The sequence below is a fragment of the Tiliqua scincoides genome, chromosome 8 (genome assembly GCF_035046505.1).
Source record: "Tiliqua scincoides isolate rTilSci1 chromosome 8, rTilSci1.hap2, whole genome shotgun sequence".
NCBI lineage: Eukaryota > Metazoa > Chordata > Lepidosauria > Squamata > Scincidae > Tiliqua > Tiliqua scincoides.
The window spans coordinates 12,853,621-12,872,298 of NC_089828.1; the positions used below are offsets into that span (position 1 = coordinate 12,853,621).

At 41.8% G+C, this 18,678-nt stretch overlaps 1 protein-coding gene across 3 annotated transcripts in view; it reads left to right on the forward strand.

The window, feature by feature from the left end:
- The window catches only part of FBN1 (fibrillin 1), a 209,991-nt gene that overhangs the window by 119,220 nt on the left and 72,093 nt on the right, over positions 1-18,678 (forward strand). For 2 of the 3 annotated variants that reach the window (XM_066635255.1, XM_066635257.1), the window contains exons 17-28: positions 678-830; positions 3,692-3,745; positions 4,449-4,574; positions 5,133-5,258; positions 6,464-6,583; positions 7,142-7,279; positions 10,044-10,094; positions 12,789-12,914; positions 13,839-14,075; positions 15,552-15,677; positions 15,863-15,991; positions 17,840-17,965. In XM_066635255.1, the coding sequence (XP_066491352.1) occupies positions 678-830; positions 3,692-3,745; positions 4,449-4,574; positions 5,133-5,258; positions 6,464-6,583; positions 7,142-7,279; positions 10,044-10,094; positions 12,789-12,914; positions 13,839-14,075; positions 15,552-15,677; positions 15,863-15,991; positions 17,840-17,965 (1,512 nt within the window). The remainder of the gene's footprint in view (positions 1-677; positions 831-3,691; positions 3,746-4,448; positions 4,575-5,132; positions 5,259-6,463; positions 6,584-7,141; positions 7,280-10,043; positions 10,095-12,788; positions 12,915-13,838; positions 14,076-15,551; positions 15,678-15,862; positions 15,992-17,839; positions 17,966-18,678) is intronic. The other variant, XM_066635256.1, reaches the window with a different exon arrangement.

The following is an 18,678-nucleotide window of genomic DNA, read 5'->3' on the forward strand; positions in this document are numbered from 1 at the left end:
CTGCTACTTGGTTGGGGAAGCATGATTGAGACACAAAATTATGCACTGGAAGGATAGAGTGGATAGAGAGATGCACTTTACAATTTCACATAACTCTAGAACCAGGAGACATCCACTAAAATTGAGTGTTGGGAGAGTTAGGACAGACAAAAGAAAATATTTCTTTACTCAGCATGTGGTTGGTCTGTGGAACTCCTTGCCGCAGGATGTGGTATTTGGCCTGGATGCCTTTAAAAGGGGATTGGACAGGTTTCTGGAGGAAAAATCCATTACGGGTTACAAGACATGGTGTGTATGTGCAACCTCCTGATTTTAGAAATGGGCTATATCAGATGCAAGGGAGGGCACCAGGATGCAGGTCTCTTGTAATCTGGTGTGCTCTCTGGGGCATTTGGTGGGCCGCTGTGAGATACAGGAAGCTGGACTAGATGGGCCTATGGCCTGATCCAGTGGGGCTGTTCTTATGTTCTTAAGCAACCCAGGTTGCTGTCCAATCACCAGTATAGCCACACCCCTTGGCATTTCTAAATCAGGCAGCAGCCCCTAGAGCCAATAAAAAGTTTGAGAACCACTGACCTAGTGGCATTGGGCAGTTTTCCCTACAGTTCTCATGGTATTATGTTTGTTCTGTGCATCTAATGGAAATCTGATCGAATCCAATTTTTTTTCTTATCCAGATACACATATGCGAAGCACGTGCTATGGTGAATACAGGAGAGGTCAATGTGTTAAACCATTATCAGGGGCTGTCACTAAATCAGAATGCTGTTGTGCCAGCACAGACTATGCATTTGGGGAACCTTGCCGGCCTTGTCCTGCACAGAGCTCAGGTATATTGTGACTCTCACCCAGCATAAAATGGCATCTTTGTTTGTAACATTAAAAGGTGTTCAGAATGTCTATAAAGGGCCTCATACGATGATGCTAGCAATAGTATATCTCAACAGTTCTCTTTCTGAAACCATATTTACAAAAAATCAGTTAATAATTGAACATCCTGTTAACTTTGAAATCTCTCATGCCTGACAGATGGTGCTGTGCATTTTTTTTAATTCTACCTACCTCATTTTGAGAAGCATAAAAGAAAAGCTCTTTGTGCATGAAATTGTGTGGGCTGTGAGCTGTAACAAGTATCTGTAGTGAATATTCCTGGGAATTTCACAGTGTGACTGTCCTATGCAGGCTTCATTTTGGCCAGATTTCTACATATTTTGCTCATTACATTTTGGGTTTCACCTTGAATTTAGCATATCTGTGATGTTTCAGACCTGACGTTTTCTTGATGCTGTGTCCCTCAAAACATCTACATCTTCCAAACTTTGGTCCTGTTCATTAACTTTCTTTCTAGTATAATAACCTGGTGTGTAACTAAGCTTTGCTAGATCAGGAATCGGATTACTCATCACACCTTACAATAGGCCAGGTTTTCAAGGTTGTCATTTTTACTTTGGGGACATGGAAATGAACTAAATGGTTTGCTGACAAATTATTTGTGCTCAAATTTTTGCTTGCAAGTTATGAATGAAAAAAAAGATTGTGAAATGAATTTGGAAACTCAGTTCAGATTGTGGTGGAAAACTCCTAGCCAGATCTTCTTGAAAAACAGTATTCTGGAATGTCTAGCCCAGAATTTGGCTCGCTTGATTTTAGGAAAAGGCACCTTGAGAAGTTTGTACATTTTTAAGCTTTATTTTAATTGGCCGTGTTACAAAAGAGGCAGAGAAACAGGGTCATTTGAAACAAATTAAACTGGCTTTGAAACAAATTAAACTGGCTTTAGCTGATGTGCTTCAAAGAGGAATTGTTGTCTGCTGTTTTACTGTATACCATATTAGTTCAAATAGCAACAAAAAGGACTGGAAACTTATCAGAGCAGGAAAAGGCCTTTCTAGCAACGTCTGTTGCTGTTACAAAGGTTCTCCCTTTGTAAGTGCACAGTAGAGCTAAGGCGTTTTGTAAATGTAAATGGCCCAGTGCCATTGACTTCTGTTTTGTATTTGAATTAATTTAACAGAACATTTGCACATGTGGAAGCAATTTCTTTTGGGCTGTTTTGCGCACCTCTCCTATTGTTAAAGATGCCAGCTCATGGAGGATAAAATATAGAACAGCTTTCAGTTTTTGATGAGGAGATGGTAGGGAAAACTTACCTTTATCAGAAAATGCATATTGTTGTCTGAACTTGGTTTGCAGCTTTCAGAAGGGAGTTGGTCTTCTGCTTGGTCAAGAATCTTCTCCCTTTCCAGCCCCAAAGTTCTGTGCTAAACACAAGAGCAGCCCAGCCCTAACCCACACTCGAACAGGCAGGCAGGCTGGCCTGCTCTGTATCCAATGCAGGGTTGGGGCTGGTTGTGGTGCGACCCAGGGCAAGGGGGAATAAATTCCCCTTACCCCGGATAAGGTAGCAGTGACTTGGATCTGCGCCACCTAAAGAAGTGGCGCAGATTTGAGCAGCCCAGCATTAGACTCTCCAGGGAGGGGGGTTAGGATCTGACCTAAGTGCTGGATCTTGGCTCCACCCCCTTCCTGAGCCCAGCACGCCCATGGGCCTGCCCTCCACCCACCCTGGAACACCTGTTCCTTCCTCTCCCACCTTCTCTAAACTCCTGTGCTGGTGGTCTGCTGCCAGCACAAACTCACCTGTCCTGGGGCTTGTTCTAGTGCGGGGAGGCCGGTGTGTGTCCTTGAACTGGCCTCCCCAATTTTGGAGTCGTTGTAGATATGCTTTATGGCACATTTGCAACACTCACAGGCCGGCATAAGGAGCTTACACCGGCCCAGCACAGTCTCAGTGCAAGACCATGAACTATTGGTCTTGTACATGTTAATTTTCAACATGTGAAGGCAGCTGTATAGTTTCAGACAGGATTAGCATTTCTGAGCTCAGACAGAACTTTTGTCATTATAAAAGCTGTATTGCTGCCAGTATTCCCAACACTGTTTTTTTCCACCTCCATGCCAATTCCACCAGTCTATCTCCCTGACCTCTCTGCCTTCCATGAATTCTCCAGTCACAAAGTCACAGTGTGAGTTGGCAAGGCTGGGAATAGGTTGATACTTTAGGTACACAGATAAGAAAAGTGCTTTTGAGTAAATTACCAGTAGCTACACAATTTTTATTCCCGCTCTTCAAATCCATGTATAAGTAATTGCATTTGTGTCCAACCCCTGGGATGGGGATGGGATTAGTGGCAGCAGTGCATGCTGTATCCTAACCCCTTCCAGCCAACCCAGCATTACATTGGATTTCTTGGATTTACGCCAGCGAAATACCTGGTGCAGATCTAAATAGCCCTATAGGGCAGGCTGGGGTATTACTCGGGGTAAGGGGGAAAATATCCCAAAGTGAACTCTAGCCTGCTCCTAACTTGCATAGGATACAGTACAGGAAATGAGGCCTAGCTGTACCAGTAGAGGTTAGGATTGCACTGTGTATTTAATACATTTAAAGTGCATCCTATGCATATTTACTCAGAATTGGGTTTAATGGGACTTACTCTCAGGTAAGTGCCTATAGGATTGCAGCCTGAAAACAGTACAACTTGCCTGTTCTAAAAGGAAAGTTTCAAGAGGAGCAAGAGAAGTACTCTTTGAAGAGATCCTGGAGGTCTGCAAACAATTATTTTGAAGAGACTAAACAAATATATTAAAGGCTTAAAAATAAAATTAATTCTGTTTGATTTATTTTCAGATGAATACCAAGCCCTTTGTAGCAGTGGCCCAGGCATTACAACAGGAGGAACTGGTAAGTTGCTGTCATGCAAAATTAGTTTTAAACTATGGGTATTGGCATTACTGGGAAATGCTCTGAGGAATATAAACAATTTTCTTGCAGTCCTTGCAGTCTTACAGTAAGATGATTACTGGGCTGGGGCACCTTCCTCATGAGGAAAGGCTGCGGTATTTGGGCCTCTTCAGCCTAGAAAAGAGGTGCCTGAGGGGGGACACGATTGAGACATACAAAATCATGCACGGGAAGGATAGAGAGATGCTCTTTATACTCTCACATAACACCAGAACCAGGGGGCATTCACTAAAATTGAATGTTGGAAGAGTTAGGACAGACAAAAGAAAATATTTCTTTACTCAGCGTGCGGTTGGTCTGTGGAATTCCTTGCCACAGGATGTGGTGATGGCATCTGGCCTAGATGCCTTTAAAAGGGGATTGGACAAATTTCTGGAGGAAAAATCCATTATGGGTTACAAGACATGATGTGTATGTGCAACCTCCTGATTTTAGAAATGGGCTATGTCAGAATACCAGATGCAAGGGAGGGCACCAGGATGCAGGTCTCTTGTAATCTGGTGTGCTCTCTGGGGCATTTGGTGGGCCGCTGTGAGATACAGGAAGCTGGACTGGATGGGCCTATGGCCTGCTCCAGCAGGGCTGTTCTTATGTTCTTAAGTTCCTGGATAAAATTAACCGTGGAATTTGCTCTTTTCCATAGATATCAATGAATGTGCACTGGATCCTGACATCTGCCCTAATGGAAGCTGTGAAAATCTGCGCGGAACGTACAAATGCATCTGTAATTTTGGGTATGAAGTGGATTCAACTGGAAAAAGATGTTTAGGTATGAAGTTTTCCATATTCCTATCTAGCACATTCTCAGATGGTGCCTCATTGTTCCATATTAGTTTCTACTGATGTTTCTGATTTATCTGTCTTGTTTCCTCCTTTTCCAGTTTCCTTTTCATCCTTCTAATTCTGTCTAGTATTTCTTTCTGTTGTTAGATTGCCAGGTCCTAATGTGAGCACCATCAATTGAGTCCTACGCTTTCATTCTCTTTCACTATAGCGGATAGTATGACTGGACTGGGGTGGAAGATGCAAGCTGGCATGGCCTGCTTTTGAGCAGTGTTTTGGACTAGTATTCCCTGTTTGGGAATCAGTGCTGTAAAGCTTTATTTATTTATTTATTTTTCACATTTTTACATATTTTATATATTACTTTTATACATTAGAAGCCCCAATATGTATTCCTTCTGCAGTGAAGGAACTGCTTTTCTCCCATGACCCACATCCCCACCCATTAAACATATCTGCTTGTAAAAAGGTTTCTTTTTATGTATTCTTGTGAGAACAAAATTCTCTTCAGACTTCCTGACAACTCTATTAATTGTTCTTGTAGACATTGATGAATGCGCCTTGAACACCTTGCTTTGTGACAATGGACAATGCAGAAATACCCCTGGTAGCTTCACTTGCACCTGTCCCAAAGGATTTGTATTCAAGCCTGAGCAACAAACATGTGAAGGTAATTGAAAACATCCCATTATGTTATAGTTACTCTAAGTGCATTTTTAAAATTCCCACTATCACTGGAGTTAATAGTTGGAACATATCATAAATGAATGGTATTTGCCGTGGTGATGACATGATGGCGTTTAAAGGCAGACTAGAATGTTTCTGTATTTGTGTGAACTTCCTGAGATTGATAATGTGAAATCCAGCCCACCTGAGCATAACACCTAGTGCTGTATTCTGTTAAGGTAGAATAACAGAATGTTAAAAGTTTCCATTCCAAATAAAAGAATCATGATTAGTTTCAGGGAGAACATTTTAAGATAGATGGTATTATTCTTTATGCTGTTTGTGCTTTATATTGAAGAAGAACTATACATTATTTATTATAATGGACTATTATGAATTATTATACTATATATATGAAATGAGCCATTTGATGAGCTGTTTTATTTTCTTTGTAAACCGCTTTGTGAACTTTCTGTTGAAAAGCGGTATATAAATACTGTTAATAACAATAGCAACAATAATAATAATATATGATTTATTATTTACTATTATGTTTGATCATTATGGACAGGGAGTCATTTAATTATTTGATTTTTGTCTGTAAACTGCATTGTGAACTTTTTGTTTGTTTAAAAGGGGGTGTATAAATATTCATCATCATCATCATTTACATTAGATGAATATCCAAAGAATATTCCAGTATGAACTTCACTGAAACTAGATGTTAGATAGTCACAGGAAAAGGTGACTGAGGGGCAGAATAGAGAGTGAGTTATAAGTACAAATTAAATAACCTTAACCTGAAGAGTAAACATATAGGGTTAAATGTATAGACTGGTATGAAGCCCAGAACCCTGCAGGCATTATGGCACACATGTGAATCTCCTGTGTTTGAAGGCTGACCAGTGTACAGGTTGAACCCTGTGTGGCCTAGTTGCTGGTTTGGAGCAAAGTTCTCTTGTTGCTGTTTAGGGTCATAGGAAAAAGTCATGTTTAGGGATTATTGAAATATAATTAACTTATGACAGAGTGAATAAGCAAAACTGATCAAGGGTGGATCTCCTCCATCTTGATTTCTTGATCAGAGTCACTATCATAAATTCTGTGAGTGTTCATAAGGATTCTTTCGTTTCTAGTAAGCCAGACTGAAGGAAACCTTCTCCATCTCCAGTGCCTCTATCGACCATCAATTGTTGTTTTTTCTTCTAGATATTGATGAGTGTGAATCCAGCCCCTGTATTAATGGAGTGTGCAGAAATACCCCTGGCTCTTTTGTCTGTGAATGTTCCCCTGAAAGTACTTTGGATGCAACAAAAACCATCTGCATTGGTAATTTAATCTTCTGATCCATGTTAATTGGCTGAAATGTATTTTATATCTTTGATGTGCAAATATATTCAGTGATCAAAAACCTTTCTAAGAATAATCCTGAAAGGTTAGTTGAATGACAGAAACAAAATTAAGGGATTGTTTTATTGTTGTCTGGCCATTGTCCTTAGCATAATAAAAGAGTGACTCTTTCTTGTAAGCTGTGCAGTGTGCTTTCATTTTGAATTAAAATTGTAGAAGTATTAAAGCAAGTTAACAGATGTGAAAGACTGACCAGAGGCATTGAACTGGGATGAAAAAAGAATCTGATTTCATATAGTGGAGCTTGATAGTGTCCAGCCTGACTGCTAGGTTTATGTTGGAAGGAGAGTAGCAAAGGGCAGGAGAGATTTTACCTTGTCAGAGTTTATGGAAAACTCAGGACCCAAGTGGGGTCCTCAAAGTAATAAAATTCTGCCTCGCTGGGGGATAACTGAACTTGCATTCAGTTTGCAACTGTTATATGTACTGGTACATAGCTGTATGGCAATGTCTTATTTATTTTATTTATCCTTATAGAGACTGTTAAAGGCACTTGCTGGCAGACCATTGTGAACGGTGTATGTGAAATAAATATCAATGGGGCCACTCTAAAGTCACAGTGCTGTTCCTCACTGGGTGCTGCATGGGGGAGTCCCTGTGTTAAGTGCGAACGAGGTAAGATTATTGCTGCATCCTTAACAAACCATTATTTAAGTATCATTTGGAGCAGGAGTAGAAAGCAACTGTAAGTACATCGGTGGAAGTTTATACAAGGATGACTGGATGATTGTTTCCGAAGCAGAGCTCAGCCTTTACTGTCAATGACAGGGATAAATTATGGAAAATATGAAATAGTAATAGAGAATGAGTTTGAACTTATATAGACACCCATTTCCTTTCCACTGGCAACCAGCCGTGCATCTAGTGATGGACAAACTCTCTTCTGCTCAGTTATGGAATTGACTCAATATGTATGAGCTTTCTTTGAGTTTTCTCTGATCCAGACAACATCGCTAGACACATTTGGGTTTTTGTGGGGAGAGCTGTCAAGTCAGAGGGTCTTGGCTTCCAGGCAAATTTGAATCCCAGGCACTTTGTAGCACCTTGGAGACTTATGAAATTTGTTGGTGAACCCTCTGCATTAGATGCATTAATCATAATACTCAGTTGACAGACAGACAGACATTTTTCAATCATGGTCCTCATTGATATAGAACAGGGGTCTCCAAACCCCAGCCTGGGGGCTAGATTTGGCCCGCAACAAGCCTCTTTCTGGCCCATGGCCAACCTTTTGACCCCTCAAAGCCTCTGGCCCACTCAACTGAACATGACCAGAACTGTGCTCTGATTGTGTCTGGAGGGTGTTCTGAGGGCCAGAGAGGTTGAATGAATGAGCCCATTCATTCATTTGTTCACTCATCTAAGTTCCATCTCTTATTTATTTAAATTTTAAATTTAAATTTTTTTTTCCGGCCCTCCACACCACACCAGATATTTGATGCTTCCCTCTGGCCAAAAAGTTTGGAGACCCCTGATATAGAAGAAGGTTGTGAACTATGAGACCAACAGGTGATGAAGTGCCAAGGGTGCAGCCTGTGAACATTTTTACATAAAACTTAAATTTGGGAAATAAATACAATTCATGCTAGCAGTAATTGGTGTTAACACAGTCTTCTTTCCTATGCAAAATTAAAAGAAGTAGTAAGAAACTGTTATTATATATTTGTTTGTTTATAGAACCATCAATCTCTATGGCAGTTTGCATGCAATGAAAAGACATGTTCCTACTTTGAGAGGCTTATGATTTAGATACTGACATGAGAGACATCCAGCAGGAAGAGTGAAATAGAGGCAGGGATGAAAGGGGAAAGCATATGCACTTGTTTCAGATACACATACTTAGCTTAGTTAAAGAGGGAAGAGGATATTGTTTTTAATTGTCTTATTTTTATACATATTTATATATGTTATGTTTTTAATATGATTTTATTTGTGAGCTGCCTTGAGTGCCTTTTACTGGGATAGAAAGGCAGGATATAAATTCTATAAATAAATAAAATAAATAAATAAGGCTGCAATCCTGCACATATTTATCTGGAAGTTCCACTGAACTTAGTGGGAATTACTTCTTGGTGAACGCATCCAGCATTGCATTGTTAGGTGTAGGGCCAAAGACTTCATGGAAAAGATGGGTTTTAAGAAGGTGTTTGAAGCAAGCAAGGAAATATCCCACAAGTGTTCTGGGAGCCTAAGGGGAGGAGTAAGGGAGAAAGAATTGAGTCATTTGAGGGAACAGAAGATATCCCTATTTAAGCTTAAACAGATTGACACAAACCATCTGGTGCAAATGTTGCATGTTTGAAATAGGGATGTTAATAATATATGATAGAAGTAACTGGCAATTTTTCTATGTACATAAGTAACCAAATGAGGATGTCACTTCATGCATCTGTATTCTATGTGGTACACAAAAGCTTATGCTGCAGTAAATTTGTCAGTCTTGAAGGGGCCACAGGACTCTTTGTTGATAGTATTGTATTGGCAACCTTCAGTCTCGAAAGACTATGGTATGCGCGAAGCCTGGGTAAAGAAGGTATGGAGGATAGGCTGTTACCCATGCAGCAAATCCCCCCTCTCCACGTCGCTGGAATGGTCCAATGGAAAGGCAGAAGCCAATACGGTTGGTTCCAGCGGCGTCGCAGGAGTTGCCAGAACGTGACTGTGTTCAGCCATGAACTGCCTAAGGGACTCCGGCTCCTGATTTTGCCTCGAGGTTGACTCCTGAAGCCTTTTCCACAACTGGATGTAGCCACAAGGCAGTGGAGGTTTGAGGTCAGAGTTTCCTTCTCTTAGATGAGCTGCCTTCCTAGGCTGACGAGTCCCATCTACCCGGTGGCTGTTTAGTCGCCTCTTACGACAAGTACAGCCAAACTGAGGGCCTATTCTTAGCCCCAGCCCCCAGGGGCTCAGAGATTTAAAAAGGAAATCTCAGAGATTTAAAAAGTGCTAAGTACAAAGTATTATAATTTAAAAGTGATGTGTATCTCTAACACATAACCAAATACACTAAGGCTACAATCCTATTCACACATTCCTGGGAGTAATCCCCATTGACTATAGTGGGTCTTACTTCTGAGCAGACATGCATAGGGTTGGACTCTAAAGGTCCTAAGTAAGATTCCCATTAGCATAGGTGTTAGTCCTTCCATAATTTAACTTTTTGTTTGTATACAAGTTCTGGTTGCAGAAAAAGAAAATCACTGTCTCATTCTATTGTTTATCCAACAACGACTTCCTTTGTTAGTTAGTGATTACTTAATTGTTCTGATTATATTCAGAGTTTTTATGCATAGATGATCTAGTGAATGTTTCAGATGCACTTTCATATCTTGTACTGGACTTCAGTTTTCTCATGTGGTGATTTTTTTGTTAAATACAGACCCAATCTGTCCAAAAGGATTCTCAAGGGTAAGAGGAAACATTTGTGAAGGTATGTACTGTTGCTTTGGAACATGAAGTACATTGTCAGTGGAATAGGAAAAATGCTTGTGACACATTTTCAGGGAAGACAGTATACCTAACTAGTGTTACAGTTTTTGAGATAGTGGCCTATGAATAGGATCACAGAATTATAATTAAACGCATATCTTAAAAAATACAGAAATTTTGTGTAAAACGCTATGAAAAAAATGTTATTTTAGCCAGGATTAAAGTAATGAAGGGCTATTTCACATGTTGATAAGGCTGGCAATTCAGTATATATATTGGGGCAGGAGAGATTTTCGGCTCATGTTCTCTAGTACTCATAGAAAATGATGTGAAAATTGGATGTATGCATGCACATCTGTACACATCATCTGTATACATCATGGATTTTGGAAGTCAAGAGTATTGTACATATGACTGATTCACCTGTTTACTGTGCATGATATGAAGTGCACATGTGAGCCAGCACTGCAGCATACTTAGGGCACAATCCTAACCAATTTTCAAGCACCAAGGTAAAGGCAATGCAACTCAGAGATAAGGGAACTGACATCCCCTTATCTCTTATTGTGTTTTTAATATGTTTTTTATCTGTTTGTTAAATTATGTTTTGATTTGTTTTTAACATGTTGTAAGCCGCCCTGGGTCCCTTTTAGGGAGAAGGGCGGGGTATAAATAAAGCTTATTATTATTATTATTATTATTATTATTATTATTATTATTATTATTATTATTATTATTATTATTATTATTATTCCCTTACTTTGAGGAGGGCTCTGTGACTGCCTTCCAACTGCAGGATGCAGCACACGCCCCATTGGCACAGCTATGCCAGTGCAGGAAAGTTGGTTAAGATTTGGGCCTTATAGAATTACCAAATTTACCAAGGCGAAAGTCTTGCACAAAATTGGCCTGTGTAAACCCTATTGAAATCAATGAATACAAAACTCGTAAATATAGAATGAGAAAAGGAGCTCAGGGTCACACAGTCTAATGCCCTGCCACAAATTGAGGCCACATATACATCAATGCTGCTCTTCTCCTAGAAAATCATTAATAATTCTACAGCAGAATTCCTTGGAGCACATAAAGGGAGGAGAGAGAGATGTAAACTGTAATATTGTGCTGGTACTGCAACCCATCCACAATGTGGTGTTTCAGTAACCCTCTGCAGGTACCTGTGGAGGCAGGGCTGAAGTCTTGCAGACTGGCTCTTCCTTGCCTAAAGTACGTTATGTGATCTGAAGTCATCACTGCACTTGGAGCTAACAAGGACCCTGGCGGGCTGTGAGCAGTCAAGAGGCTTTGAGACTCAAGGAAAGCCAATAGAACAAGATGCCATGACAATGGCAAAAGCACCTGGGGATGGGATGGATGAAATTAGGCAGGAACAATGTCTGGTGAAGGAGACAGATGATGGAGGTATGGAAAGGATGCAGAGGAGTAAAGATGAGGGAGTCCCTTTCACTATGTTGAGTTGTGGATGTAAAAAGATTAAGCTCCTCTGTGAAGTCTCCTCCTTTGCAGGGCTACTTGTCCTGATCCTTGACCATAACCAAGGATATGGAGGCATATCTTTTTGTCGTTTCCTTTCTTTCCTTCCCTCCCCATTGAAACCTGTGTTGAATAGCTATAGCTACGTGACTTATTGGCTTCTGAAATGGGACTGGCAGGGGAATAGCTTAATATATGACACCTAAACGATAGCCAAACTCCTGTCTCTTCCTCTTCTCTAAGCTCTAAGAATTCTATACTGTATTGGGTCATGGTGACTAACACACCCTGACATGACACAGCAGCTGAAATATTTGAAAAATAAATTATTCCCATATGTGTTTTCTAATAACATTTAAGGGAAAAAAAAGCAGCAGCAAACAGAAGCACCCCTCCCCCCTGCAACCTTGTCCCTAGTCACATTTCTTGCCTTCCAAATAATGACCAAATATCTTGGACATGTTTCTACCACAGATCCACTGTACATAACTTATCTGGCCTCAAGAGAAGAGAAGAAGCGTGTTGTTGCCCCACCCATTCCAAATCATGAGGGAAGGCGCAGAATATTTTGCAATATTGTAGAGACAGACAATTATTCTTCCAAAATAGTAGACATAGGATTTTCAGCATATTGATTAAAAGAAAAAAAGAAAGCAGCACTCATCTAATTTCCCACTTTTTTCATATGGATCACTCTGAAGTGCTTTCCACTCTCCGGATATTATCTGTTCAGTAATATGGATAGAGCTCCAGTCTGGCTTTCAGCGAATATTAACGTAATTTGGAAGAGAAAGTCCAGGGAGAGCTCTGAGATATGAGCTCTCTCATATCTTGAAAATATGAACGAATTTGCACATTCCTTCATCATTTGTAGCTAATGAGTTTCAGTATGAGAAGAAGGTGCTTATTTCTGGCCATGTTTTGCTTAATGATGTCACTTTCTGCTTAATGATGTCACTTCCGGCCTTAGCAGGTACTGTGAATGCTGACTTTGGCCCTCTGTATGAAACAAGTTTGACATCCCTGGTGTATGACTTTGGGCCTTGAATACAGCTGGTGAATGATACAAGCCAGCATATACCATTTCAGAACCAAACATTTTGTGTTACTCTCATAGTTTACTGGCCTGTCCTTAGCGTGACAGAAATATTGGACTCTTTGGTGTCTTTGTTGAAACTTCTAAATTTTTTTAAAACAACAATAGATATTGACGAGTGTGAAGTATTCCCTGGAGTGTGCACAAATGGACATTGCGCTAATACTAAAGGATCCTTCAAATGCCAGTGCCCCAGTGGAATGTCTTTGGATGCAACTGGACGGAGGTGTATTGGTAAGCACAAATGGATTTAGGCCTCAGTGTTCACTCAGTAGCTTTGGGCTCCAGCGCTCAATCAGGCCTTCCTTTTCTGCAGGAGCTTCTGTTAGTCTGGAAAACCCCCCAGAGTAAATACACACATGAATACACAAAAAAACAAATATACGGGCTTGATTCTCAGAGGCTCTCATTAGGTTATATGGCATAAAGGGTTGCCATCAGCAAGACTGTTGAGGGAAGGTGAAACCTGTTCCCTTCTGGAGTCTTAAGGGTAGGGAGCTGGTTTTGGTGACACTGAGTACATGCTTTTACTTTTACCCATCTGGTCAGTGGCAACCGTTCACTCCTTTGAGCTGAGTGAATCATAACGTTAAACTATCATAATGGAAGGGGAAAGTGCCCGTGTCACTTTGTTGACCAGCCTCACTAACTAGAATCCTATAAAGCAGTGATTTTCAACCCTTTTCATCTCGCAGCACGCTGGTGAGGCTCTAAAACTATCAAGGTACACCATCAGTTTTTTGACAATTGAAAAGGCACACCATGCTGCTTGTGGGGGGTTCACCCTCCTCCCTGGCCTTACTAATAAGTGACCATTCCACAAACCCCTGTGGCATGCCTGCAGGCTGTTCATGGCGCACCAATATGCACAGAGATAACTTGCTCTGTGGGTGCTTGCTTTATACGCTCTCCTTCCCCCCAGCTCTCCCCTACCCAGACCCTTGCTATTGGTCTTGGGGTCACATGATACAGCCACCTGGCTGGAGGTTAAGCAGGTCTAGATCTGGTCAGTGCCTGAATGGGTAAACACCTGGGACTTCCATGGGCCTCACTTTAGTTCTATGAAGGAAGGAAGGTGGGATATGCATGTAATAAACACAATGGACTGGATTCTGTTGTTCTGCTTGCTCAAATATTTCCTGCCTACTGATGATCCAGTAATTCCTACAGATATTCGCTTGGAGACATGCTACTTGAAGCATGATGATGAAGATTGCACAGCACCTATAGGAGGGCGGCACCGACTGGATGCCTGCTGCTGTTCCGTCGGGGCGGCCTGGGGCCCTGACTGTGATGAATGCCCCGCCAAAGAAACACCTGATTATGAAGCTCTTTGCCCAAGACCTGGATTTTCAACTAGAGGAGAGATTATGAATGGAAAACCATTCTACAAAGGTATGCATAGAGGTTGCTGATGTTGGAATACATTCCAGTGCATGAACTTGCACTTAATGGTTGCTTATGCCTTGCTCACAATCAGTTTGCAAAAGACTTTGATGTGTGCAGGGTTTAGTGAACTTCCAGAACACGTTTCCCACAGGAGAACTGTAACAGATACGACAGTTAGATATGAAAGACTGACTTTCATAGATATGAAAATCAGAAGTGGAATTTGACTCTTCTAAGTACTAATCAGATGATTCAAATGAGCTTCTTGTTTCATTGTGTGTGTTTGGGGGGGTCATTGGGTACAACTGTTCCCGGGCAGCATGGCTGAGGGCCACCAGCCCCCCATCCATGGCACCCAGTTCCTTGGCACTCCATCCCCCATTAGACTTCAGCCCTGCCTCCAGAGGATGGAGGTGTTCTCTGGTTGCATCCAGAAGTGTTCTAAGGCCTTGGGGATGTTCTGAGGGCCAGAGAGGCCACACGCAACCTCTCTGGCCATCTCTGGCCCCGAGAACACCTCCAGTCGTGTCCGGAGATCTGGCAGGGGTGGCACTTCCAGGCATGCCCCAGGGCAGCACAGAGGCCAGGACTGCCACTGGGCTGTTTCCTGCCTTCCTAAGTAACTTGGCAGTGGAAGAGTGAATGTAGCACTTCATTGCCTTTCTGTGTTGTTGAGAAACTGAAGTCTAGTGGTCAAGAAGTGCACATCATATGATCAACTTGTGAGATGGAAGAGATAAAATGTGTTTTGTAACAATAACTTCAAACACTTGGGAGTTCAACTTCAGATGCATAGAATACAATATTAGATACAGTCATTTCTTGTTATCTTCTAGCGTTTGGTTCTTGGAAACCCTAGTGGATAGCAAATTCACAGATAATGAACCATTGATCCTATGAGATCAGTGGGCTTAGGTACAAGGGGTACTCTGGGGGGGGGGGAAGATACCATCAGAAGAATCCAGCAGAGATCCTCAGGAAGCCAGCAGAGTGCAGCAGGAAGTGCCAAAATATCTCTGAATGCTGCAGAGACCTTCAGGCTGTAGGGACCTTCAGCATAACACCTGCAACCAGCGTAGACCCCTTTAAAATTGCTGGCAGGAGATTTTATAGGGGCCTGTGCTGGTTGCAGGCCTGATTCTGAAGTGCCTGCAGCCTCTGGAAGGTCTCTGCATAGCAGATAACAAGAAAAGAGGTGCGGATAACGAGAGAAGGTAGCAAGTCTGCCTCTTGCAGATAAGTGTATTAACAGATAGCAAATTCGCATATAAAGAGAACTGACTTTAAATGCTAAATATTGTTCCAGTTTGAACACTGCTATGTCAGTGTTGTATCTTCTGAATTACAATTGACTAGCCTGTGTTTTAAATTTAAAATTTAATTGGCTTTTCAAAGAAAACTGTACCTCTGCTTCGATGCTTGGGAAGTTACAATTAACTACCTTGACCTATTGCATAACTAGCGGTTATATCACTTTCTTAGATATCAACGAATGTAAAATGATTCCAAGTCTCTGCACGCATGGAAAATGCAGGAACACCATTGGCAGTTTTCGATGTAAATGCGACAGTGGATTTGCTCTTGATTCTGAAGAGAGGAACTGTACAGGTACGTCTCAGCTTGTAGCATGCATTATTTATCCCGCGTAAATGACATATTGTTTTGACAGTGATACTTTTTAAAATTTACATTCTGTTTATATTATTTATTCTCTTTACCAATAAAGTTAGTATTTAGATAACTTATATGTATGCTTGCATATGAAACAAACATTGTTTTGTTTTAAATTGCAGATATTGATGAATGTCGCATCTCTCCTGACCTGTGCGGCCAAGGGGTTTGTGTCAACACCCCTGGAGACTTCCACTGCGATTGTTTTGAAGGCTATGAAAGTGGATTTATGATGATGAAAAACTGCATGGGTATGTCCCTCAATACATTTTTGCATTATGGCGCAAGTCAAGTCGCGTGATCTCATTTTGTTACAGAAACTTCTAAGACTGGTTTGGATCTTGGCTCTATTTTATTGCAGGAATTGAAAAGGCAAGGGGGGTTAGGGAGGGAGAAGCTTTTTGGTTCCTAAATCTAATGGGAAATCTCAGACTTGTTTTTAATTTATCAAAATCTCATTTGCGAACTCAGTTCTCTGGATCGTCAGAGTTCATCTTGAACCATCGAAGTTCAAAAGTTGGATGGGGGGACTGGAGTCTGGTTCTTGATCTGCATCCAGGCAGTGGGTTGTTATTCCAACGTAGTCTGCGTTCGTAGAGTTTTTGTGCGTGAATCTTTTCAATTTCAACTAATGAAAAGTTACTGTTATTAATGAGCCTAATTTGAATGCTGGCCCTTACAAGGAAGTTTAGTTTCACCCCCAGAATAAATCAGATCCCTATTTATAGATTCACTGAACAAAGAACAAATGATTCTTAGCTCATCAACAAGTCTGCCATCCTGCAGATTTCAGCATTGTCTCCCCTGCTGTGATTAGTTCTGATTAGTAACAGCTTTTATATGATGTCACAAGCCGCAGTAGTTCCTGAGGGTATTCTAAAAGTAAAATTTATGGATGCCAGCAAAGCTTTTCTTCATACAGGCTTAAAGGGAGAGGTCTGTAAGTGGGGGGAGGGGCTTTTTTCTCCCTCCATCCCAAATATCTTTCTTGTCTCCATCCCACAGAAATAATAAGTGATTCTCTCTTAGGGGTGTGTGCTTCTTGAATTACTGTATCTGTATATATCTGAATTGTGAAATATCAATTACATTGCATGATGGAACACACATTTTTTTATAATTCCCCCCTCCCCCAAATAATCTGGGAAGTAAATTAAGCAGAGAGAGATACTGCTCAAAGGCAATAAGGGTAATGTCTGAACTAATTTCTGAAGTAGGATTGGAACCATTGTCTTCCTATTCCAACCCTACTGCTCTAGCCACTGTGTGATCCAACAAAAATAGTTCTGTTATTTTTTTAAAAATAAGTACATGATTGGTGTGTGTTTGGTTTTTCTTTTTTTAAACTTCTGAAAAGAATTGCAATCGCTCTCTCTGTCCTACACAGATTTCTCCTTCACTTGCTCCTTTTTTGATATCCTGTTTATTGTGACCTGTAATCTGTCTACAGGATTCATCCACAAAAATGTCTGTGTAGAAAATGTATTATGAATGAAGCAAATTTTGGGAGCGGGCTTGTGGTGTTTTCTGCCCATCTGTGCTTGTACGAAATGGGCAGTATAATCAGTTTCCCTTGCCCTGTACTCTTTCAGATATGTTCAGACACTATCCAGATTTTTTTCCCGCACACTCAAAGTGTAACCTCTGTTGCTGAGGTCCAGAGCTTGCTGCTGGATGTTGATCATATCAACAGATCCCTAATGGCCAAGACAGCACATCCTGAGTGACGATGGAACCTTGTAGGAGAAAGCAGAGAGGCAGGAAGGGGGAGTGAGGAAACTATCCATGGGGTAGATGAGGAGTACCAGGTGTGAGTGCTCTCTGTGGGTGTGGGGTTGAAGCAGTAGATAAGGCTTTTTCTTTTGTGACAGAGAGAGAGAGAGAGACAGAAACAGCAGCAGCTGGAAGATGGTGAGAGCACTGGCAGGAGAGAAAGAGTTACTTGGGAGGAGGTTCCTTGCTTTGCACTTGAAGTTTCAAAGGTTGAATAAACACTTGACTTGGCGCCATCACTTCAGTCTTTTTTTTGCATACTGAAACGTTATGCTCTAACCTACTTTCTCTTTTCTCCACCCATTTTTATGGTTCTTTTCTTACAGACATTGATGAATGTGAAAGAAATCCTCTGTTGTGCCAAGGTGGTGTTTGCATAAACACGGAAGGAAGCTTCAAATGTGAATGTCCTCCAGGCCATCAGTTGTCTCCGAACATCTCCGTCTGCGTGGGTAAGGGGATGAGATGGGGTGAAACAGCACCTGCACCAATATTCACTGCATTCTCAGAATTCTGCATCCGTAGTACCATGTACTTCAACTGCTGCCTCAGGCTGCAATCCTACCTGCACTTTCTTGGGAGTAAGCCCCATTGATTATAATGGGACTTACTTCTGAGTAAGTACTTCTGAGTACTTCTTACTTTATGCGTAGGATTGGGCTCTCAGAGCGCAATCCCAAGAATGTGCTGGGCCAGCCCAAGTCCCTTGCACTGTCACATATGTGACAGGCCCAGGACTGTCACATATGTGCCGAAAGGCACATTTGTGTCGACTTGGGAGTCAGGGAGGCTGGCGCAAGGACGCACGCCGGTCACCCTGTGCTGATGTGGGCCCCTGGTCTGGTAAGCTTGCACCAGGCTTTCCAGGCTGTTGCAGGGGTCTGGGGGGGCATGGGGAGGGCAGAAGGGAGGCATTTCAGGGCAGATGGTCCCATGGGTGGGTGGCGAGGTGGTAGGGGTGGAGCCAGGATCTGGCACTTATGCTGGATCCTAACCCCATTCCTGGGCAACCTGGGGAAGCTCTGGAGTTCTTGGATCTGTGCCGCCTCTTTAGGTGGTGCAGATCCAAGTAGATCTATTGGGTCTGCAGCGGCTCTCCCTGGGGTAAGGGAGCCTTGCCCCGTGCTGAGCCGCTTTCAGCCCCAAACTTGCTCTGGGTACAGGG